We start from the raw sequence: 24,102 nt of genomic DNA, 5'->3' as shown, positions 1-24,102 counted from the left end.
GTGTGATTAACATTTAATTAATATTTAGCTGAACAGAACTTTGATATCTCATGCATGCCTCTTAGTACTTGCAAGTGCCCAAAAAGAAGTTGTTTTCACATCATGTTTAGTGAAGAAACATTTGAAATATGAAATACCCAATTGGGAACATTCAACACTTTCTACAACATTGATGCCGATGATATCTCATGACAATTGATCGGCGAGCTATCAGTTGGTCAATTATGCAATAGTATGAAGACTCAGACTTAAGTGGTTTATCAATCCGAATAAGTATTTCTTAAAATATTTTATTATTATTTTTAGACAGTAAAAATCAGGATAAGCAAGTATTTTTTATTATTTTTATTTTTGAATATAATAAAGTGTTATTTACTTTGATTTAAGGATGATTCATGTATGATTGTTGTAACCATGAATTATTATTTTAATTATAAATTAATGATAAAAATTATGATCAAACTCAAACTAATATAACTTAGTAGTTATTCGGTGAATCATCGTATCTTTGGATTGGTGAGTGTGACGTAATATCAATTATAAACGTAAAACACGTTGTTGAATAAAAGTGGTTTGTCCAAGCTTATATTTTTTTTTTTACAAAGAATAAGCGACAAAGATGAGATTCAAACTCAAGATTTTATGATAAATTATTATTATTTTTACTAATTAAACTAGTTAATACCTTAAAAAAAATACGATGAGGCCTCGAATTTTTAATTTTTGGTATGTGAATCTAGTATACCACTATTAGACCGATGTTTTAGGTATAAAAATATATCAAAAGATGTTTTAAATCCTCAATATTTCCTGAGCTTATATTTAGTGCTAGAGAGAGAAGATTCTCAAAGATTCTTAAATATACTAGTTGAATCAGAAGTTGACTAGCACAAAACATACCCAATTAGAAGAAAAATGGTAGTGGCAAGTGCCTTCAAGTATATTTAATAAATATGGAAGATTTTCTCTATCAAGATGACTTTCTAAGAACTTATATGATATTTATATTAGGAGCTTTTAGAACTCATCGTGCTACCCTAAGAATATTGCTTTAGTGGAAAAATATCAGGGATGATAGTTGATTATCTTTCTATCAGGTACTAGAATCGAGAGGGTATGAGTTTCATCATAAACGCTTGTATGAGGATCAAAGAGTAGGCAACGGTGATCCCTTAAGCTTCATTTGTAAATATGAAAACAAAGACAGCTAGTGGCTCACCATTCATTTGTCGGATTGGTAGGAGAGTAGTGATCGTGCACCTCAAGTAAATACTCCAAAAAAAGTTATTGTTCCAACTCTCTTACCGGTTAAGAGAAGGAGCTCACTAAGAGCTATTTAAGGCGGGTATAATACTCTTGGGTTATGTCCCTTGATGTCGTAAGAAAAACATAATACATTAGAGCATCTAACATATCGTACAATGTTATTCAAGCATAGAAAGCCGTCATATACTTCGTGAGATCCACACCTTCATCAAATATCTAACAATCAAAATTTTGATAGGATCAACTCCTTTTGAATCTTATGAATGAACAAGAATTCGATAAAGATGAAGTTGATTATGTCTTACTTTTTCACCATGTGAAACTACCTATGCTTATGCATCAATTCATCGACCATAGTTATACGGTGTACTCATAGAGTCGACAATATAAGTACTAAAAATTATCGATGCCTTATTTACTGGTTGATCTCCTTCTATAGATGCACATATACATATTTTTTTTTATCTTGCTTCGTTCTAATAAGTTAGATGTTGGTTCTTCGTATTCCTGAAATAACAAAACGGCATGAGGTCCAATATATTATAGTACAAATCAATAATCTTATTTTGCCATCAACACAACCTCACGCAATCGTTTATCCACTACAACATGAATTAACTGTTTGATTTGATATACCCACAACTACAAGTGCACAATCATGTGTTTTAATTTTAATATACTTCTTTTACTTCTTTAACTCAAACAAATACTGTCAATTATGGTTCCAAGTTGTTAATTTGGGATTTTGGGACATTATTGATATGCATACACATGTAGACATGTCTATGTCGCACTAAATTAGTCCACCGGATTGGTCAAAATTAGGCGATGAAGCGTGCCCGCATTAATTGCAGTCAACAGTCAACGATGAACAGATCAGAGGCACGCCGAACCAAAAATGAATTCGCTGGCATTTTTCATATTCTTTTTATGTACTCAATTTCATACCTTTTTGGCAATCGTGTGCTCTGTGGGACCAAAGGTTTCGCTCGGGCAAAGGATTAGGCGGGTGAACTGCTTTCGGTCACAGGACTCCTCAAAGAATACCATCATACGATACCCCCGTGTGGGCCACAGGTTAGCCACGCGTGTGATATGTGCTTCCTACATTATTTTTCGAGTACTCAGTATCGTACCCGTCACGTGATTGGGTATTTCAGTGGGACCAACAGTTCTCTGCGGCACATCCGGACCCGTTGAATGCTTGGAGAATAAATACCATCGTATAATGCGCATTGTACGGTCGACAAGTAAGCTTTCGTACACGATATCGTACCTGTGTCTCTGTTGGGAGAAGCAGTGGGCCACAGAGTTTTGTCCGGTGGTATGTGAGGCGGGTGCGTGTTTGGGTGGGATTGCATATCATTGGCTCCTGTCCGTCACATTCCTCCTCATATGGATCCGGATCCGGTGAAACTTTTCGAATACATTTTATCATACAATAACATCTGTATGGCCAACGAATATGACACGCGTCCAATATGATTTCCCCTAGCCACGCGGCGGGTGTCCATTGGAAAATTCCCTCACGTTCCGGAGACGGGAAATCTGCCCGTCTCGCCATCCCCATCTCAGAGAGATTTGAAATCGATCTCACGCCACCGTCCGATTCATTTGCTTTTTGTCAGTCGCCGCTCCGTTGCCGCGTCTCTCTCGCTCGCGTATTGTCGTCTACCGGGGAGAAGATGAGCGGCGCTGCCATGGGAGGGAGGCAGATGGATCGAACGGGCAACAGCCACCACCAGCGTCGGTACTCGTCGGATCAGGTGGTCGGCTGCCTTTCGATTGCCAAGTGGATCGATTTTGATTTATTTCTCCTATTTCCCCCCACCACCAAATATTCGATCTTTTTCCCGGTGTCGGTGGTGGTGGTGTAGGTGGAGTATTCTAGGTTGTTGAGCATGCAAAGGGGAATTAGCGGGGAGTTCCCGGTGCCGGTTGAGCCGTCGGCGCGGCGCTTAAGTTCGCAGTCGTCCAGCCAGAGGCAACACCGGGAGGACGTGTACTTAAACGGGCATAGCCCGGGGCCTTTGGATCTCCACTCGATTGGCACTGAGCTTCTCCCTCAGGCAATGCCTCGCTCCTGTTTCACTTCTCATAGTAGTGGATGATCCTAATTTGCAATCATAGTATTGAATGTTTGCTTCATTATCAGCTGGATGTTCGGGTGAGACGATTAACTTCACGGTTGTTAGTGCTAAGTGGCCAAAAAAGGTGTCATTTCGGGGAATCTATACGTATTCCTCATTTTTACTGGAATGTGGTACTCTGAAACCTTTGACAAATTCAGAGTAGCCCATATGAACATACTGTAATAAGTTAGCATTCTCCTTATGTTTTCTCTATCTTTTAGATGTTTATTGGAATATGGGTTTTGACACAATTTAAGTAGAATAGTTCATTAGCTCACAAAAAAAAAAAAGATTTTTAATAGTTGCATTTGTCAGTACATTTTTAGATTTAAATCTTGAAACTGCTTGTGACGTTGTTGGCAGATGGAAATTGCTGAATTATTACCTTCAAGTAGGAATCCTTTACCATTGCAGAACAATCTTATGAAAAGTCTTTCAGCTGATAAAGAGAAGATGAGTTCTGTAGCCAAAATCAAAGTAGTGGTATGCTCTTCTGTCATGTGCTTGTGCACTATTGAGATATTTTTGTCCAGTTATTCACAATTCTAAAGTGTTTTGCTGCTCGACAATATGTTTTTCTTTTATCAATTCCTTTGAATTTTAACTGAGTATTTACACTTTGGTTCTTTTGATTTATCATTCTTTCTATCATTGGCTCCGGTATATGTGAAAGACATCTAACACTTGTATGAGTTTTAAAAGTATCAATCAATTATGGCAGGTAAGAAAGAGACCACTGAACAAAAAGGAAATAGCAAAGAAAGAGGAAGACATTATCACAATTGATTCAGGTTCCAGTTCTCTGACAGTTCATGAGATGAAACTCAAGGCAAGTTTAGTATAAATTGCTCATAGCTTGACGGAAACTTTTGTTACTATACTAATATGCGCTGGTCCTCTGACCTGTAAATCTTCTCCTTTTATGATTTCATGCTCTTGCTTATTCCTTTACCATGTTTTAGTTTGCTCGTGTGTGAACTATCTGGTCCTGTTCCACATTTTCCATTTATCATGGATGTAATTGTGTGTTTTAAATGCTCTTTTTATCTATCATTAATGCTTTATTATCCATCATCTTTGCCCATTATAACACGAAAAGACAAGCAAAAATGAAATAAAAGATTCTGCTAACAGTCGACAAGTTCCTGCTAGTAAATGAAACTTAAGTTTACATCACCAAATTCTAGGTCAAGAAAGTGCAAAATTCATGCTTCATAATGTTAGAAAAATACTAACTTAAAGTTTCAAACTTAGTATAATCTGACGTATTGCCTGAAGATCCTGAAAAGTCAATATAGTGCATCGTGTTGAAATCTTCATAAGCAAGCTTCTAACTTGGAATTTTATGCGTAACTGTTTAATCCAAGTGCAACAAGAGGAACTCTATTCACAGACGCTAGATCATTACCATTATATGAGTCACACAATCTTCATGTTTCCCTGAAGGTCATAAACTTGCGGAATGATGCAAGGGACTTTCCTTGGATGGATGAACTTCGTAACATTCTCTTATTTATGTTGGCTTGCAAGTATTCTGCTCCATGAGAAAATTGAGAAATTGCATTATCAAATAGGGCTGTGCTTTGCTTCTTCTGATTTCATTTTCTTTTCTTTTCTATTTTTCGTCCCTTAGGTTGACCTCACAGAGTACCTTGAGAAGCATGAATTTGTGTTTGACGCTGTGCTGGATGAAGATGTCTCAAATGATGAAGTGAGTGGCAATAAAAGAAAGAATATCTAATTGCTCAGGCTAGTAAATTCTTCACCATTGCAGACTTTCTATATATATACTAGGTATATCAGGAAACTGTGGAGCCGATTGTTCCTGCTATATTCCAGCGTACAAAAGCAACTTGCTTTGCCTATGGTCAAACAGGCAAGTACAGGTGTCTATGAATATTTTTTTATGATGTACAGTAACTAGAGTGTAAAAAAATAATGTTGAAATTTCAGGTCTTCCTCTACCATTGTCTTTGACCCAGCTAAATGCATAGATACTTGGGATTGCCACAATATTTTACCTGATATAGTAAGCACCTTTTTTCATAGTGATTTAACACATATCATGACTGAGAAAGGCAAACCATACCCTCCACTTACATGATCCCAGCTAGTGGTATATATGTTCCTTTTTTACCTTGACCTGCTTAAGAAGCAAGAACAACTTATATCTTTTTATCGAAGGTCTGAAGGCACATATTCTCCTGCACTGCTCAGTCATCTTGACTCTTCACAAGTTACATCCTTCCAAAAGTTATGACCAACCAAAGTTGGCAATAGTATTTGCCAGGTAAAAACATGTAGATATGTCTTGTAATACTGTATTACACCTGCTTTCCTATCCTTAAAAAATGTTCAATTATCTCATTTATTTTGTATTACACCTGCTATTTAAGATATAGGCTGAGTTATTTTCAGTAGATCAATAATCGTTCACCTTGTTTAAAATTCTTATTGTAGCTTGAATTTGTTAGTATTCTGCTATCAAAGTTTGGTGTGCCATTGGTGGAGGTGTCAGTTCTGCTGTTACACTTTTGTCATGAAGTCTTTTAAAGTTTGAATTTCATTTATTTGGTGTATGTTTGTACTGATGCACAGCCACGCTACAAGTTCCGAAGTCTGCTTTCACAATTAACCAGCTTCACTTGGTTGTTCTGAATTCTCTTCTTATTGTTTAGGTAGTGGAAAGACATACACTATGCAACCATTGCCACTCAAAGCATCTCAAGATATTCTGAGACTAATGCATCACACATACAAATATCAAGGTTTTCAACTGTATGTGAGTTTCTTTGAGATATATGGAGGAAAGCTCTTTGATTTACTAAATGATCGGAGGTTTGCCAATGTTTTTTAATTTGTTTCATGCAGATATTTGCCTTTTCTAAGATCCCCTCAACATTAATAAGTTGTCATATCCAGGAAACTTTGCATGAGAGAGGATGGTAAACAACAAGTTTGCATTGTGGGTTTGCAAGAGTTTAGAGTATCAAATGTTGATAGCATCAGGGAACTCATTGAAAAAGGGAATGCAACGAGAAGTACAGGCACAACTGGTGCAAATGAGGAGTCATCACGTTCTCATGCTATACTTCAGCTAGCTATTAAGAGGTCAGTGGTTGGTAGGGAATCAAAACCAGCTCGAATAGTTGGCAAGCTCTCTTTCATAGACCTTGCTGGAAGCGAAAGAGGTGCCGATACTACTGACAATGATAAGCAAACAAGGTATTTTCTTTTTTGCTATCTCAGGTGAAAGTGAAGTATCAAGTATGAACTACTTTCACCAGTGTGATTTTCTTTGAAGGATTGAAGGTGCTGAGATCAACAAAAGTTTGCTTGCTTTAAAGGAATGCATTAGAGCACTTGACAACGATCAGGTTCACATTCCATTCAGAGGGAGTAAACTGACCGAAGTTCTCAGGGATTCATTTGTTGGTGACTCCCGCACCGTAATGATTTCATGTATTTCCCCAAATTCTGGTTCATGTGAACACACATTGAACACCCTCAGATATGCAGACAGGTTAGGCATTGATTTGATTCTCATTTATGCTATGGTAATAACTTGTACAGGGAGAACAGCGCTACACCCATGTAGAACTACTCATGCCAGGTATCTGAGGAAGCACCTTCCAGTCTTCGAATGATGTACCTTTTCCTCGTAGGAGCAGCTTTAACCATTGACGTGTGATTTTTTGCATTTATTCATTTCTTCTGGTCTTTGCAGAGTGAAGAGCCTCTCTAAGGGAAATAACAAGAAGGATCTCCTGTTGGCAACCACAAATCTGAGAGACTCAACCATGGGCCAATTATCTTCTGTATTACCTGCTTTCTCTGACCTCGATAATAAGGGCATTGACATTTCCAGCGAGACCCACCCGTCTCATTGATCCAAGCAATTTGCAAAAGAGTCATCTTTGCAATATAATTTAGACCATGTTCCTGGTGGGAGAGACGAGGGGCATGTAACTTCTGAATGTTCTAAGCATTCAAGGGTAAGCGGTAGAGGTTCATCAACTGTGGGAGTGTTAGATTCCTCTGTGAATGTATATGAGCAAGCTATACCATCTCGGAAGGAACGCAAGGCAGATGCACATCCACAGTTGCCTGTGGATAATAATACGAGAATCGATTCCCATGTGAAACAGAAATATATGCACAAAGGAGGTGTTGATGATTTTGGCTCAGATGATGATCTAAATGCTCTCTTGCAGGTAGGTAGTCTTTTGGAGTCTGGATTCTCATCTGAATTGGCATTGACATGTTCTAATATAACAATAACAGGAAGAGGAGGATCTTATTGTGGCCCATCGGAGAAAAGTGGAGGATACAATCAATATTGTTACAGAGGTACATGTTTCTAGATCTATAAATCGAGTCAGGTTACAAATGTAAAAAAAGTTACTTCATTCTCTTGGCTTATCAGGAGATGAACCTGTTAGATGAAGCGGAGCAATCTGGTAATCAACTAGATGAGTACGTCTCCAGATTGAATGCTATTGTCTCCAAGAAGGCAGCTGGAATTGGAAGTTTGCAGGCCCAATTATCTCATTTTCGTCGGCGTCTGGCTGAGCAGAATGTTCTTGTTTCCTAATCAGCATTTTGCCAAAATTGGTCGAACACACAAGATCATATGAAGATTATGAGGTACAGATTAAGCCATAAATAGCTGTCGTAATCACCACATGATACAGCAGCTGGCTTTGAGATGATATCTATCTTTCTTTTTTTGCATGGATGTAAGATCTTACTGTTCTAGCTAGAAATGCCAGAGCATAGAAGCTGCGATGGATACAGCTAGTCCTTTAAATTCAATATGTAGCTTGCAACTTGGTGGAGATAATTTATTGTTTCAAACTCTTACAAATTAATTTTAAGCTAATTTACTCTAAATGTGTTCTAGAACTATTGTGTCAAAAGATCTACAGCATAAGTTTTGACTGTTATTCCATGTGAGACTGTTCATCTCAGGTGTCTACATAGCTGCCTTGTTGATTGCTCATGTTGTAGGCTCTCTGTTTTACATGGAAAAACTGGCAGTTTTGACCTTAAGTCTACTCAATTTGATGCGTTTAAATCACAGGATGGATGTAATTTTGGTAGATTAGATCAAGGAATTTGATGTACATTACCAAAATAAAGAGAGAATGAGGAAGCGATTTGTGTTCTTCGGATAGATTCCATACTAAACATGAGAGACTACAAAGATGCAGACGAATACTTGCGGTGATTACATCAAACACAAAGACGACGTGGTCACGAGGAAGCAAACTTCCTTTCTTGATGGCAGTCCAGACGACGTGGTCGCGACGAAGGAAGTGGCAGAAGACGCAGCCGGGCGTCAACCCGAGCACCTCGAAGACGGGCAGCTTCCATTTAGCGGCGCTGCTGTGGCACGCCGCTACCGCTTCCATCCTCGTCCCGTCCTCCCTCACCAGGTCGACGACGTAGGCGATCTCGTTGCGGATCCTAGAAGTTTCTTGGGCCTCAAAAGGTCAACCCATTTCCTCCCCAGCTTCTCCCTCCCATCACTCCGCCGGATCTCCTTGTAAGTCTTTCGTTCGTTCGACTTCTCATTCTTTAACATCAGCGAGAGACATGGTTTGCTTCAAATGCATGCATGTTGTCATCAACACCACAGTCCTATCCTAAATTAATTAGACTACATAATCTACTGCTTGGTTTGGAGACTGGCCCGATATTTTGGAGGGGCAGCTACATGGAAAAGGCCGACGTCTTCTCCTCCACTTGGGCGGACATTTTTGACTGCCAAAGTCTACCGTTGAATTCCAAGCTGAAGGTGACATGTTCGAACGAGGGATGCTGGAAGATTCGTCGTGATGTGCTGCTACAATCAATGCGAACGAGAGCGACAACTCATCATCATACCAACCCCGGTATCGAACTAGGGCACGCAAACGGAATGGAAAGAAAAGAATGGTAGATGCATCCACAGACACAAAATACATGAAGGATACATCCCAAACACTTTCTTCCGCCACTTCCTTCAACCTGCGAGTTTCTTGCGCTCGTCAGCTTCTGATTCGGCTCTCGGACGACGGGAAATCTTCGTGATCCTCCTCCTCCTCTCTCTCTGTCGCTAAATGTAAGCTCTAGCAAACCTCTTTTGCTTACCACCATGCTTTGCTTTTAGAATTGGTTTTATACTGTTTCTTTAGCTCCAGAACTCTGTTACTGTGCTTCATGGGATGTCCTTCTGATGCCTTTCTCTGTTTCTCACTTCTCTGTTCTTGGAAAAAAATCTGAATGTCTGATGACACCAAATAGACAAAAGTCTAAACAGAAAATTAAAATTTGAAGTTTCATTTTTTCTCACACTATTTTTAATTGAAATGGAGCATGAGTTTTTTTTTTTTTTTTTTTTTTGACTTTCTCCTCTTTGGTTGATTCTTTCAGTTCAATCAAACGTAATTTAACTGTTTATTCTGTCTCATTTTGGCTCCCTTAAAATTATTATTTTTAAAGTACAAACAAAGATATATTTTTTTCTTCTACAAAGATCTATTAATTTTTTTATTTTTTTTAAAGGATAAATGAGATTCAAACCGACGATCTTATGATAAATTTTCAAAGTCTTTATCAAGTAAGCTGATTTTTATTTCGCATGGGAAAATAAATTTTATGCTCCTGAATTTTTTATTTAGAGTATCTTACCTGTGCATTATCTCTGTAAACACATCACATAGTATTAGATATATATATATATATATATCACAGGCCAACTGTTTGTTCTTCCTGCAACATTAAGCTAGTTTGTACTTCCTAGTGATTGCAAGCTCAATCTTCCAAGTCTAACATTCAGCAATCCCTAGTAGAACTCCTTTGACTTAACCCAGCTGTGAATCTCACTCTTTCTGTATCTCTTTCACGCAGTGGTTTTTTATTCTTCTCTATATGCAGCGCAATGGCTATCTGAAGGGGAAAAGAATAGATAGGCCTGCTGGTGTATAGAAGAGAGGAAAGAAGTTGTAGGAGGCAGCGACTTGGGGTGGAGAAGAGACATACTAGAAAGATGCCTAAGTGGCTACAGTATGTGGGGTTCGTCTTGGGCCTGCCTTTTACTTTGGCTTCAGTGGCCATCACCATGGCCATCGCTATGTTCGGCTTCATCTTCATGCTCTTGGCGTAAGGCCTTCTGCCATTTCCAGTCTATATATAGTTCAATCAACAGACCGAATCCTTTTGATGACTGCTAAACCATGGCAGGTGGACACTGTCTTGCTGCTCCTCGTGCTGCTGGTCGTACCACGAGATGAGGGGGGTGGTGAAGATTCTCGCCACTATCCATCTTTATGTCGTAGGCTGGTTCACCTGCGATCCATTGTGGTGTAATTAGCTTCCCCCCATGTTGTTCATGTTCTTGATGTTTTCTTTCTTTGAGCTAGATTCCCTGATTCCAGTCTTCTTCCTCAGGTTGGGGATAGATTGGAATAAATGACATAAAAATGTCAGATACAAGCTGTATAAACTCCTTAGAAAAGATCAAGTGAAAGGCATAACAGATTGCTAAGTGCCCCTGCAAGGATCTCAGAAGGAGATGTCAAGATTCTTGTTAAGAGAATCCTGCAGTGACATTTGGGCTCTCTGGTGTGCCCCCCTTGATCCTAAGGATCAAGTTTTATCCATGCCATTATGAAATGTTTGCACAAGAACCATAATTCAATCTTGCAAACTTCGCAGGGTGATGTGCATGTTATATCTCTACTCTTTTTTTTTCTCCAGAATATAATTTGCACCTGTTCTCCTTGGCAGCACCAGAACCAGTCATAGAAAACAGGCAGGATTACCAACACCATTACCCTTCCCCAGATGATGTTGTCAGAATGGCACCACAACTATCACCTCCTTTACCAATCACTACCATCGGCTCAATGAATTCATTGTCACCCAAATCACTTACTGTTTCGGCTGGCTTAACCAAGAGAAGCTTCACGTATCAAGAGTTGGTGATTGCAACGAACAACTTCTCTGCAGCTAATCTGCTGGGAGAAGGTGGTTTTTCGCATGTGTACAAAGGGACTCTTTCTAATGGCACAGAAGCAGCAATCAAGCGATTGAAAGATGCTAGCAAGCAGACTGATGCTGAATTCATGAAAGAGGCTAACATACTGAGTCTTGTGCACCACAGGAATCTTGTTTCGCTGATTGGATGCTGCATTTCTGAAGGCAATCGGCTACTGGTTTGTGAATATGTCCCCAACAAGACCTTGAAGTTCCATCTAGACGGTACATGCTCACTTACCTTGCACAACACTCACAATCGCTAGCAATTCTTCTATGTGTGAATATGCAACAAGAAAGTTGATAAGATAAGCAATTCATGCATGCAATCAACAAGCATAGATTGAACTGATTGCTTGAATTATCTGTATGGCATATAATTAGATTCTGCTGAATCTTATATGATGCCTTTGTTCTACAAATTCCTTATACTACACCAATTCTAGAAGCAAATTGCCTTTACTTTCCTCTGTTTTAATAATGCTTGTCGTCATGTAAGATTGGGAGACTTCAGTCCAATTAACTTCAACATTTTATAGATAGAGATCAACCTACATTGGCTTGGAAGGACAGATTTAGAATTGCCTTGGACTCTGCAAAAGGCCTGGCATATTTGCATGAAGACTGTAAGCTTTGCATTTGTTTCCTTACACTTTCTAAACTTGAAATATCTTCCTAATTTACTTTAATTATTCAGTAAATTTTCAACTGTCATCGGCCATGATGCTTGTATAGCTAACATCTTTAAGTTGTAATAATTTTGCAGGTCAACCAAGGGTCATTCACCGTGACATTAAGGCAGCCAATATTCTTCTGGATCACTCTTTTAGAGCAAAGGTAAATCAACCAACACTATACGATTGGTTCCAGTTGTTGTCTGCCTTCAGATGAATTAGTTTGCCACTATACCAAGAAGAAAAAAAACAACTTTTGGGACAAGTAGAATATTTCTACTGAGTCTACAACTGATTGAAGAGAGTAAATAAAGACTGACAAGATATTGGTCTTGTGCAGATTGCAGATTTTGGGATTGCAAAGTATTTTTCAGATGAGAAAACACATATTTCCACTGTTGTGAAGGGTACTTATGGGTAAATGTTATATCACACAATTCGCTTCTATCTCTTCATAGAATTAAACCAACATCTTCCACTCTGAAACAATCTTCTGATGTCATGACAGATACCTGTCTCCAGAATATGTTTCTACTGGACAACTCACAGATAAATCTGATGTTTTCTCTTATGGAGTGTTGCTCTTGGAGCTCATCACTGGGCGAAGGCCTATAGGTCTGGCTGATTGGGTCAGTCAATTAACAGACTTGTCTTCTGCTCATCTCTGAAAATAAAAAAACAATCTTTTCGTTCATTTAATCAGTCTGCAGATATTTGTTTTTTTTCACCACATAAATCATAATATTTTTTGGCGGCAAATGAGGATGCCATTTGATATGTTGTTACAGGCAAGACCATTACTGAAGCAAGCATTGGAAGATGGCAAATATGATGTCCTTGTGGATCCACTTTTACGGAGCTACTACAATCCTATTGAGCTCGGGAGAATGGTTGCTTGTGCCTATGCTTGTTTGCACCACTCAGCATCTCTTCGGCCAAGCATGAGTCAAGTAATTTGCTTAACTCACCATATTCCTTTTTTCGTGATGATAGAGCCTGTACTACTACTGCTTGTTAATTTTCTTCTTCTTCTTCTTCTTCCTCATTATCTTTATTCGGTACTTCTCTGTTGATCTCCCAAATCATTGACATCTGAATAAGTTTTGCTCTTCCATGTCTGCATTTAGCTACTGAAATTTACACATCATTCGATCCAATATCATAAAGAAAGTAGAAGTTTGACAAGGTTTGAAAGAAATATTTTTAGTGTAAAGTTGTGATGAATTCAATCACAAAAGAATGTTCCTTTATTCAGAATTTGAATTTTGTATTTTTCTCTGAACATAATGTGTGTGAACTTAGATTTAGGCCAGTTGATCTTCCTCCACTAGGAGACATTGTGCATGCTTTGATTTCATCCACTTTCACTAAATGTTCATAATTGATTAGTGATGCCTTCACTATTTTTGTATTTTTGACGATTGCAATCATATTTCTCTCTCTCTCTCTCTCTCTCTCTATCTCTCTAATATATACATATAAATTTTGAACAGATTGTCCGGGCTTTAGAAGGACTTGTTTCTCTTGGAGATTATACTATTGAAATTGAACCTGGGATGTTATCAGCAAATATTTTGGACCAATAAGTAAGCATTCTTTCTATCCATCCATAGTAGCCATTACAGGATCTGATATGCATGACACAGAATGAAAGTAAGAACAAGAAGTGTTATCCTAAGCTCGATAGCCAGGTTTTTGTTTCAGGAGCCAACCATATATTAAGGACAAATCAAATTGTTATCTCCTAATCTTTATCATGAGACTTCCTTTGTGTATATCTTTGTAAGTTGTACTGATATCTTTTTTCTTTGTAAGAATCTTTGAAATGTTGCCTTCTACTGTTAATTTGCAGATTCTGAAATCAGCTATAGAAGACTCCCCAAAACCCAGCTGAATAGCTGTGAAGAGGTCTCTGTGACAATATTTTGGGCTTTTCCTATTTCTCAATTGAATTTTTAGTATGAACTTTAAGCTGAATATATTGCCAACAGAAGATTTTGAGTAGCAAAGATATCCGTGTCGATGGCGGCAAATCTTGGTGTTACAATAAGATTGCTCCTCTATGATCGTCATAAAAATGAAATTGTTATGTATATTGATTTTCTTTAGATTCTTTACATTGAAAATGAAAATTGTTACAATAAGATTTCTTTACATTGAAAATAATTTATATTCTTGAATGAAGTATGCCTGTTGAAGATTCAGCTTTAAATGTTGGGATGGAATATATTGATCTTGATCAAAAGGACACAAAAATGATGTGAAAGCTGTTTTGATCCTTTCTTGAAGTCACATGATGCTTGTTCACCCAATTCAAAGATGTGAAACAGCTTGTGCATTAGTAGTAGTTTTCTTCTCTGATTCTTCAGAGTTGTCCTCAGTTGGCAACTCAACAGCTGTCCAACTATTCCCTTGAACAACACGGTCTCACCTGTTCTGGAGGTCAATCTTTCTTTAGATATAAGAGAATCTAATTGCTGAGTCAATCTTTCCTTCGGTATAAGATAAATCTTTCTATGCTGTACAGAAAATGAGGAGTCGATATTTAGTTTAAACCAATCAACTTGTGATTTATTCCAGCTTATGGTAATCGGATCGGATTAGGTTCCGACGCGAGAATCCGCATTCGATCATTATCGAATCTCTTCACGGCCGCTCGACTACGACATTGATATCAGAAGCGTAAATCAAATGCGTTCACGAATCTCAAGGCATGATGGGCACGGTGGTCGAGAATCCGAACTCCACCGGATCATGATCCAATGAACTTAATCCGTACCCGAGCCTGCAAGGACTCCGACATTATCTCCGAGCCCGTCTCTCGCGCTCGCCCGTTGACGGCAAGGATCCTTCGAAAGGAAAAGGAAAGGGTGCGGACATGAAACCCTCGACGAAGAAGAGGAGCAGGAAGAAGAAGAGGAAGCCCGCCCCCGCCCCCGGATCGGATCCCGCCAAAGAGGAAGAGGCGGCGGAGATCCTCGTCAACGGCGGTAGCGATGTCGAGCAGAAGCGAGCCCTAAATTGGTTGATCGACGCCTTCACTTCCGTGTCCGTCGATCAGATCGCCTCTGCGTACCGCGAGGCTGGCGGCGACCCCTTCAAGGCGGCCGGAATCCTCGGGGCCCAGCTTGACGACCCCGCGGTGGGACCGGCGGGAGGCCGTGAGGCGATGGGGTCGGGTAACGGCTTTGGAGGGAGTCGAAGGCACAAGAGGGTCGCTGCGGCCACGGGGATGGTGTCGGATGTGATCGGGAAGGGTTATAGCGGTGGCGGGAGGAGGAATAAAGATAGGATCGTGACTAATTTACAAAGTAAGGAGTGTATGAATAGGATGTACAAGGTCGAGGAGGCTGAGCAGTTCTTGTGTTCGATGCTCGGAGATGAGTCTGAGCTTGGCATGGGTGTTGTCACGGATGTTTTAGGTAATTGACTGCCTTTGCTATTGCTTTACTTTTGCAACCTAAGCTAATACAAAAAGGGAAAAAAAAAAGAACTTGATGTCAGCCTAGACTTTCTGGTTCTTTTTTTTTGGTCCCCAGATGCTAACTCTGAATGGTTTACAATACAATCGAGAAACTCTAAAACAATCTATTATTTGTGTGTATTGCTGATTCATTTCAACATGTATGGAAGGTGGAAAATAGAAAAGACTGACCTTTTGCTAGTGCCATTAATATATATAAATCTAGCTCTTGTCTGTATATGTCAAAACTCTTTTAAAGCATGCCTATGGTTAATGATGAGAATGCAAGCTTGTAAAAGGAACAAGAACCATCAACGAGACTTATCTTTTTATAGAAAAAAGTGCACTTTGTTTTGCTGTCCGTAATTATCGTAGATTAAACAACTATAGATCAAAGAGTGTGGTGTTTTAATTGGGACATTTCTGAACGAAGCATACTGTGATGCGTCATGCAATATAACATGGAAGAAATCATAAATGCTTGGTTGCTTTGTGCTGTTCTTTTATCCTTACAATGAATAACCTCTTTAGGTTTTGGACAAACGCTGGTGAAACGTAAATCTGCAATACTACTACTTACAAGTACTGTATTGTTTCTTCATACTGACACTTTCTGGTCTGCAAATTTTAGGGCCTTTGATATGTTATGAGCTTATAGCATGTGTTGATTATGTTCTATATGTCAGTTGGGTTTTCTTGGAGAAAATTCAAAGTATTGTATGTTTACCAATATTGGCCACAGGTTAGTGCCACAATCACTGGTCTGCACATTGTCGACCCATCCCATGTCATAAAAGATTGTGACAGTCATACACCAAGTTACATCCTAGACTTGGTAGATGTCAATGTGTGCACATCTCAACATACCATACAAACTTCTATTGGCAGACACACATGCTTTGTACAGAGAAATGGACTTTTGTACTGTGTTATATAACCCTTTGGCATGGCTTGCACTCCCATGAGGTCTATGCTAATACTAGTCAATGCCTAAATTATTGTGGCATTTGCCTCTCTCTTACCTTGCAGTGCGTAGACCATTTCTGTGCTAAATGTGCCTAAATGTGCTCAATCATGTTACACAGACTTTTTGTGTTCTATATGGCTATACCTGATCATACTTTACTTGGTGATGGTTTTGATTATTCACATTTTGAGTTCCAGCTGACGAACAATGTAAAACCTGTTTATAACAATAAGGCAGCCGATGTGAGAAACAGGTTTTACATTGTACGATGTGATAAACAAGTTTTATAAACTTCTATTAGCAGACACACATGCTCTGGACAGAGAAATGGACCTTTGTACTGTGTTATATAACCCTTTGGCATGGCTTGCACTCCCGTGAGGTCTATGCTAATACTAGTCTACACCTAAATTATTGTGGCGTTCGCCTCTCTCTTACCATGCAGTGCCTGGACCATTTCTGTGTGAAATGTGCTCAATCATGTTCACAGACTTTCTGTGCTCTATATGGCTATACCTGATCATACTTTACTTGGTGATGGTTTTGATTATTCGCATTTTGAGTTCCAGCTGACGAAAAATGTAAAACCTGTTTATCACAATAAGGCAGCCAATGTATTCACTTGGTTGATTTCACAGAAACAGGAAGATGCAAGAACGACTATACTGTTATACTGTTTCATCTGTTTTCAGCAATCAAAATGGCTGAAATATGATTACAATTCTCTTGCTATGGCTGGTTTCGTAAAGTTTAATTTTTTCATTCTTATGATTATTATGATCATTCTTTATGCATTAATTTATGTTGATCGATAGTCAATAGGATACTTTGATGTGTGCAACTGCATTCATGACTCCTTATCCTTAATATGTGAATGTGTGCTGACACTCTCGGTCACGTTGGACTTGGTTGATTTTTTGTAATTACAAAAAAACTGTCACTTAAATCTTTTTTTTTTGCAGACCAATGTGGATGCGATATTGAAAAGGTACCTTAAAATCTTTATCCAACTGCATACTTTCTGTTGTTAGCTTGTCTTCATTAAATGCCAAGAACATTTGGTGTTGTGTGGGAGATTTGCTTGTGTAAAACTTATTTATATGTGATTCTGGCTACTTTCTTTTCTTGAATTATCTCAATGCTATGTGGAATAGTGAAAAGTCCAATCAATCATGTAGCTCCTCTTTTGGTGCATAGTCCCCGGACAATTTGTTCGAAGAAGTCTTATTTTGTTTGAGCTTCTATTTCAGTCAACTATATATCACATTTGAATGATAAAAACAAGTAATCACATTAATTCTGCTAAATATCTCTGCTCTATTAGGTGCTTCGCCCTAGACATTTTGCTGGAAGAAACTTCATCTTATTTGGTTTCTATTTCAGTCAACAAAAAAATCCCATTAGATCTGACAGCATTAGTGTTGTTGAATGATAAATGCAAATGCTAAATACTCAGTGTTAGTTTAGTTATTTCTCCATTACATTTTGAAGCCTATATAATGCCTTAGATGCATCAGCAACTGGATGAAATATGTAGAAAGACATGAAGACCCTCGGGGTATCATATGACATGGCTATAATGATGTGCAGTAGTCGAATGGGGTTAATAGATCAGATCTTGTCTAGTAAAGAAAATAGGAAAAAAACTTAGTAGTTGATTTAGCTTTGTTGTGGCTTTTGTAACAAGCATGGTCAACATGTTGAGTCTAGAACCATTATTTGCTCTGGATATACAAGACATTAGGTTCCAGTGGGTGCAAATCTTTCCCCAGTTACGAAGTTGACAAGAAACTTAATTTACTGCAATACCAAACAAGATTATTTTCGAAAGAGAACGACTAGATCAATCTACCAGAATAACATACAGACAATCATACATTAAATAATATGAACAATTGAATGTCTTCTGACCTCTGTTTTATTTGGTAATCATCCTGCACTATCTAATATGTATTGTGTGCTTTTGGCAGGCTTTAGAAGTTTTACTGGATATATCAGCTTCCTCATGTAATAAATTAAAGGAAAAAGAAAGTCAAAACCGTGGCATACCCAGGACAAACTATTCATACACCTGTCCTGAAACATCCAGCAATGACCATCCAAAGAACACCATAAATTCATTCCAGGTTCTGGCACAACTTTTGGAAGTTCTATTTGTAGCTTGTCTTTCACACTTGAAGTCAAGCTTAATTAATTAATTTATACCCGAATTATTTGGATTCACTATAATCTTCTGTTAAATTTTGGCTGGCAACATTGCATGTACGGTTCTATCAAACATTGTGTTCATTTTATAACAATTTGAGATTAAATAAATCATAACTGAATGGAGAGAATACAGTTTAATGTTCTTATCAACCGTAATATTTTGAATTTTCAGTATTATTAGATACCCTGACAGATTAATTTATGCTCTCTTTGGCAAGTTAAGTTATATGATGATATTACACTGGTCTTTCTTCACTATAATTGTAGCTAGCTTAGCAAGTAACTTAATTCTGTTATCTAACCAGGACTGGTAGTGTCTCAAGATGCTTCTGATTACACTTTATGAAGTATATTTTCTCTTTTGACCATATGTCATTACTAATAATTCTTTTCAGGATAGCTCCTTGATGGAACTATAGCTATAATGTGCTTTTACTTTTTAAACTGATTCATAGCTCCACAATGAAGAATATTTGTGCCATGATACATTGTCATTTTACAAATTTGTTTCAGTTAAGAGATAGGACATCTGATTCAGCATATCATTTATCTGAAAAAGAACATGTTTTCCAACCATTTGTTGGATATAGTAACAGGTGAGCTGATTCTGCTGATGAATTTTCTAGTGTCTTTTTATTTTGAAACATTTAGCATCTCAGAGCATTTAGCATTTATGTAAATTTCATGTCAAAGCACATGGCTTATGTTTTATCTGTTTCATTATCCTCTCTCTAGATTTTGTTATTCTCTGACTTGCTTTTTTTTTTCCATATCTTACTACTATGTACTCTTGCGTTCTCGAAAATATGCCAACTTCATTATTTTTCTAAGAATTGTAAACTACAAATCAAGTGTAATTTATCCCTGGGCTTTCTTACGATGAAGGACACTTGATGAACTTGAATGACATTTGTCTTATTGCAATTATCATGTGATAAATAAGTTAGACAGCAATAGTATGCCGTCTTAGTACTTGGTGGTTAAGGAAATTGCTAAAATAAATTTGTGGTAACTTCTGACATCCTTTCCTGATTGATAATCAAATGGATTTGAACTTTTTGACATATTTCATATTCCATGAGATGCAGAATTTAAACTCCAAGTAGTGACTCACAATTGTACTAAATAGGTTCTTGATATGATCATCAGGTTTAGAATTTCACCCATACTGGTCGGTACAAGTTGATTATTATCGGTCTGATAGCCAATCAGGATGCTAGTCAGGTGATTTAGTTCGGTTCATCCTGTACTGTATTGAGTTTTCAGGCAATAAGCAAACTGGTCTAATTATACTAGGTGATAAGCTTATCTCCTGGTAACGATACCAAATTTTTTTTATCCTTAACAGCTGTCACTTCTTCTCTCTTTTTTTCTTTCCCTCTTATGTGCTATGTTTCTTTCCTCTTCCTCCTCTTCCTCTGCCACCACCTCCTTCTCCTCCTCCCTTGCATCACAGTCTCCTCTCTCGGTTTGCTGTCTCATCATGCTCTTTCTCCTACTGCTTCCTCTTCTGCCAATCGTCTGCCTGCTACTCCACCAGTCCTCTACCTTCTCCTCCTTGTTCTCCTTCACTACTCCATTACCCCCTCCTTTGCCAGTCCTCTGCATCCTTTGATCGCCTCTTATTCTCCTCCCCCTCCTTCTCTCGTCTCCCTCTTTTTCTTTGGTCTTTGTAGTAAATGGCCTTTGTTGAGTGTTGGTATGTCAATCTGTACATGTCCCTTGTGAGTTCAGCCATCTATCGGCATCAACACTGGACTGAGACTTTAATCCATGATAATTATTATCTGTAGAAAGAACCCTTTAACAATTGAGTTTAGATTTGTTGCCCTTGTTGACTCTATTCTAATCTTTTAGTTAGTTCTGTAGTGTGCTAATTTTTAATATGAAAATTTTAAATTGTGTACTTGTGACCCCCATATATTTAGAGACTCAATAATCAGAACCTATATTTTGGACTTAAGCAAGAAGATCTTACGGGATAATATTATTCTTATCTATAACATGTAATCCCATGATTCCTAACTAAAGAGACCATGTATCTTCCAGAACTTTATTCTTAATTGAATAACTGTCCCAACACAATCCACCTGAAGTAGCACAATAGTCTCGGTTTTACTCGAAATGGGACTAAAACTGTTACTATGGGATAATGGTGATGTCTTGAAGACACAAAGGAAGATCATGGGAGTAACTAAAATAAACTTTACTGAACTTCACTTAAACTGTAAATGGACCAAACTCTTAACTTTCTTGAGTAAGGATTACACTATAGTATTCACCCTGCTTTTTTTTAGATGGAGGTGATTATTTTCCTTCCTCTCAGAATTTTCTTTGGATGTTTAGGCCATCTCTACTCTTACCTGGAATAGGTATGGATGATGATAATAATGTGAATTGACATTCGGTATTGGCGAAACACAGGTGGCTAATTTTAGAAGTTAAGAGGGCTAACCATGACAACAATCCTTCAGTCTCCAACCTGTTGAATTTTCTATGCATCTCTTAAATTTAGGGGCATATTAGAAACTAATGAACCCTCTTTTCCTATTTCATTTGTCTTTAAACTTCTTTAAGGATGAGATGAGTTCAAGTCTGCACTTTAGATGTCAAAAAGACAAGTCATTGTGAAGCTTGTTAAGCCTCATCAAGCAAAGGGGCATAGGAAGCTTATTATTTTTGCAAAGAGGCATAGGAAGCTTACTTTAACATTTTATGTTATTCTCATGTCCTCACACTTGTCATGATATATTTCAAGTTCTGAAAGGAGTACTGCAGTTATTGCACTTATGCATGTAATGCTTGCATGGACATAGCATATAAGATGTATATAAATTACTCATAACCAAATTGGTCTCTGCAGGGAGCATGGACTTGTGCTTGCTGACAATGAGGTACCACTACCATCCAAATCAGAACAATCGAAACCAGCTCTCCAGCAAAAAGTCTTAGAGTCATTGTTTAACATCCCTAACTCACCCAAGCATGAATCAAATTGTATGAATTGGAAAAAGGTAGTTACAAAGGTAGAATCATTTGGTCAGGGTTTAGTGTTCTGTTCATCAAGCACAGAAGATACTCAATCAAATGCTGTATATGGTATGCCTTTTTAGTAGTTACTTTTCTTTGTTTTTAAATTATCATATCTTATTAGAAAACTCATATACTTGCTGTTCTACTTAAGGTGGAGCAATCCATTTGCCCTTAATATTGATACTCTGATCCAAATTGTCAATAGCTATTTGATGCAGGTAAAGAAGATGACTATCAAGTGTTTCGTGGTGTTTCAAAGAAGCATTGGGATAAGATGCGAACCTACTACCAAGAAGTAAGATACTTTTTGGAGCTTAATATTGACATTTTGTTTTAGTATATCATATTCCATATACTCATGATTTCTTCTAATTCTTAGGCTGCAATGGCATACTCAAGAGGTGAGCGTGCTCATGCTTCTTATCTGTCAGAAAAGGTAGATATCTGTTGAAATGATCATCTTAAAGATTCAACAACTTTTGTTTGCACCACATACCACCATGTACCTGCTGTAGCTGTTACTGTTTTCAGAGATCTCTTAAGGTGCAATTGTATTTAGGTCATGACCTGTCTTATCCTGTAAAGAAAAGGGGTACATCAGGCATCAAAATATTTAAGTTAAAATGTAACAGTCATAATTATTCATTGTATAAGGTATTACATTCATTATTATTTCTTGAGATGCATTTATGATCTACTGTACATGACCTCTACTATGTTCTATGCTGTATTTGATTAGGGGAAGTTTTACCGAGATATAGCACGTGAGGCAGATGAGAAAGCTAGTCGAGAGATTTTTGAAACCAGGCAAGCTCATGCTCTCATTAATTCTTTCCTTTTTCAATAGATTGCTGACCAGTTCGTGTGCACATTTGTCTGCAGAAACAAGCACATTAAAAACATGGTCACCATTGATTTACATGGGCAACATGTTAAGCAAGCAATAGGACTTCTGAAACTTCACCTCCTATTGTTCACATATATTCCCTGTAAGCGGCCAATACTTCCTAGCCTTAGAGTTCCATCATAATTCGGGAGATGCTTTTGTTCTGTGTATTTCTGGAGTATATCCTATGAGTTCCACAAGTCTAATGGTGCTTTTTTGTCCACCTAGCTGTCCCATATCTTAAAGTTATCACTGGATGTGGTGCTGATGGTGTCGGAAAGGGAAAATTGAAGCATGCGGTGAGTTTTTTTTCAAGGGGTTCATGTTCTTTCCAGAATCAATATTTTTTGCATTTCTTGAGCTTTTGTTTCTTCCATTAGCAAAAGTTTTATTCATTGAGCAACCAAAGAATTGGGCCTCTTCAGTCCTTTACTAATACAGGAAATAAGGTTCCAAAGTATAATCACCAGCGTAATATGTCTATTAGACTTTGTTTCACTTGCTTTTCATTAGTAGGTACTCTGTTTTCTTCTCTTGGTACAACTGCACAAGCATTGAGGAGCTAAAATTACATATTATTTTTCATAATAGTCTTAAAACACATGAGCTGTAAAATTCTTTTTTTCGTGATGGCTAAACAATTGAATCTAGTTTCATGTTCGCTGTAGGTGCTTGGCCTCGTGGAAAAAGAAGGTGTCAAGTGGAGAGAAGAGAATGCTGGGACTTTAATCCTCAGTCTCGATGAACCAAAAGAGTACAGTTTTGTGAAATGTGATACTGATTCCGAGTAGGCTCAGCTTAGCCGGTGTTAATAGTAGTGTACAGTGCTACTGACATGGACCGATGTTTTAAGCTCGCCATCAGTTACATAGCCTGTGTAACATATATCCACTGTGACCAAACGATGTAGGCGATTGGTGTTCAGGCACTCCAATCAAGTGATTTAGAGTTTTAAGCAGCAAGGTCAGGAGAATCTGTACAACTAAGACTAATTATTGTGTTTGGGAATGAAACGTAGCTGATTGGGTTCTCAGTGCATCACTTGGTTCGAGACCCTGACAAGGTTCCTTTACATTGTATCAATCTGTACTCATAATCATATTATTTTTGTACAATCTTAACTTGACGAGAATTTATCTTCGTGCTCGACACTCGGTGAGCAATTGTTTGTGGACTTTATAATTATTCGTTCAATCTTTTGAAGTCTTTGTTTTATTCTTTTTTTTCTTTTCTCTCTTGGGTGCTCGTTGAATTGTTTGTATAGCTTTTATCTTTATGAGATATCGGAATTTGTCCATCATTCATTTTCAAACTAATCAACTTTCTATTTTACACGTTTTTCAAGATCTGTACGAGGTTGTAATTAGGTTATAACTTGGTTGATCTTTTGCGGACGTATATGTCGGACGTATATATCATATGATGTCTCATGTTTTAGGTAATCTTAGTTT

General features: G+C 37.9%; 2 protein-coding genes and 1 pseudogene across 6 annotated transcripts; all 3 read left to right on the top strand.

Moving 5' to 3' along the window:
- The first annotated feature begins 2,883 nt into the window (after positions 1–2,883).
- LOC103991889 (kinesin-like protein KIN-13B) lies at positions 2,884–8,291 on the top strand (annotated as a pseudogene). Its single transcript, XR_010498212.1, has 12 exons — positions 2,884–3,335; positions 3,762–3,881; positions 4,120–4,227; positions 5,032–5,109; positions 5,193–5,274; positions 6,077–6,236; positions 6,321–6,623; positions 6,703–6,921; positions 7,126–7,242; positions 7,330–7,612; positions 7,683–7,748; positions 7,825–8,291. The product of XR_010498212.1 is annotated as a kinesin-like protein KIN-13B (transcript).
- Positions 8,292–9,154: 863 nt separating this feature from the next.
- On the top strand, positions 9,155–14,298 carry LOC103991656 (proline-rich receptor-like protein kinase PERK4). Of its 2 annotated transcripts, none has more exons than XM_009411171.3 (11): positions 9,155–9,504; positions 10,320–10,544; positions 10,626–10,747; positions 11,172–11,645; positions 11,960–12,046; positions 12,187–12,257; positions 12,435–12,511; positions 12,603–12,723; positions 12,883–13,044; positions 13,588–13,680; positions 13,947–14,298. In XM_009411171.3, the coding sequence occupies exons 2-10, from the start codon at positions 10,432–10,434 to the stop codon at positions 13,678–13,680; spliced, it is 1,320 nt and encodes a 439-aa protein (XP_009409446.2). In that variant the 5' UTR covers positions 9,155–9,504; positions 10,320–10,431; the 3' UTR covers positions 13,947–14,298. The 2 variants fall into 2 exon arrangements, with proteins under 2 accessions (XP_009409446.2, XP_009409447.2); XM_009411172.3 differs by having other exon boundaries at positions 10,293–10,544.
- Positions 14,299–14,908: 610 nt separating this feature from the next.
- Positions 14,909–23,800, top strand: LOC135643326 (SMR domain-containing protein At5g58720-like). 3 transcript variants are annotated; one of them, XM_065160137.1, is made up of 11 exons: positions 14,909–15,516; positions 17,487–17,512; positions 18,495–18,650; positions 19,246–19,328; positions 21,596–21,831; positions 21,984–22,060; positions 22,145–22,201; positions 22,505–22,572; positions 22,648–22,754; positions 22,880–22,950; positions 23,303–23,800. In XM_065160137.1, exons 1-11 carry the CDS (start codon positions 14,973–14,975, stop codon positions 23,378–23,380), a joined length of 1,503 nt encoding a protein of 500 aa, XP_065016209.1. In that variant the 5' UTR covers positions 14,909–14,972; the 3' UTR covers positions 23,381–23,800. The 3 variants fall into 3 exon arrangements, with proteins under 3 accessions (XP_065016209.1, XP_065016210.1, XP_065016208.1); XM_065160136.1 differs by having other exon boundaries at positions 14,911–15,516; positions 23,320–23,800; XM_065160138.1 differs by lacking the exon at positions 18,495–18,650 and having other exon boundaries at positions 23,320–23,800.
- The last annotated feature ends 302 nt before the right edge of the window (positions 23,801–24,102 follow it).

Source organism: Musa acuminata, chromosome BXJ3-7 (assembly GCF_036884655.1).
Source record: "Musa acuminata AAA Group cultivar baxijiao chromosome BXJ3-7, Cavendish_Baxijiao_AAA, whole genome shotgun sequence".
Lineage (NCBI taxonomy): Eukaryota > Viridiplantae > Streptophyta > Magnoliopsida > Zingiberales > Musaceae > Musa > Musa acuminata.
This window is presented reverse-complemented; position numbering and strand designations above follow the sequence as displayed.

Bases quoted from the DNA above. Each gene is read 5' to 3' on its own strand.
- LOC103991656 (XM_009411171.3), top strand. From the start codon at position 10,432: ATGCCTAAGTGGCTACAGTATGTGGGGTTCGTCTTGGGCCTGCCTTTT. The intron at 10,545-10,625 runs GTAAGGCCTTCT...AAACCATGGCAG, and splicing joins TTCATCTTCATGCTCTTGGC to GTGGACACTGTCTTGCTGCT. The intron at 12,512-12,602 runs GTAAATGTTATA...ATGTCATGACAG, and splicing joins GTTGTGAAGGGTACTTATGG to ATACCTGTCTCCAGAATATG.
- LOC135643326 (XM_065160136.1), top strand. From the start codon at position 14,973: ATGAAACCCTCGACGAAGAAGAGGAGCAGGAAGAAGAAGAGGAAGCCC. The intron at 22,755-22,879 runs GTAAGCGGCCAA...TTGTCCACCTAG, and splicing joins ATTGTTCACATATATTCCCT to CTGTCCCATATCTTAAAGTT. The intron at 22,951-23,319 runs GTGAGTTTTTTT...TGTTCGCTGTAG, and splicing joins AGGGAAAATTGAAGCATGCG to GTGCTTGGCCTCGTGGAAAA.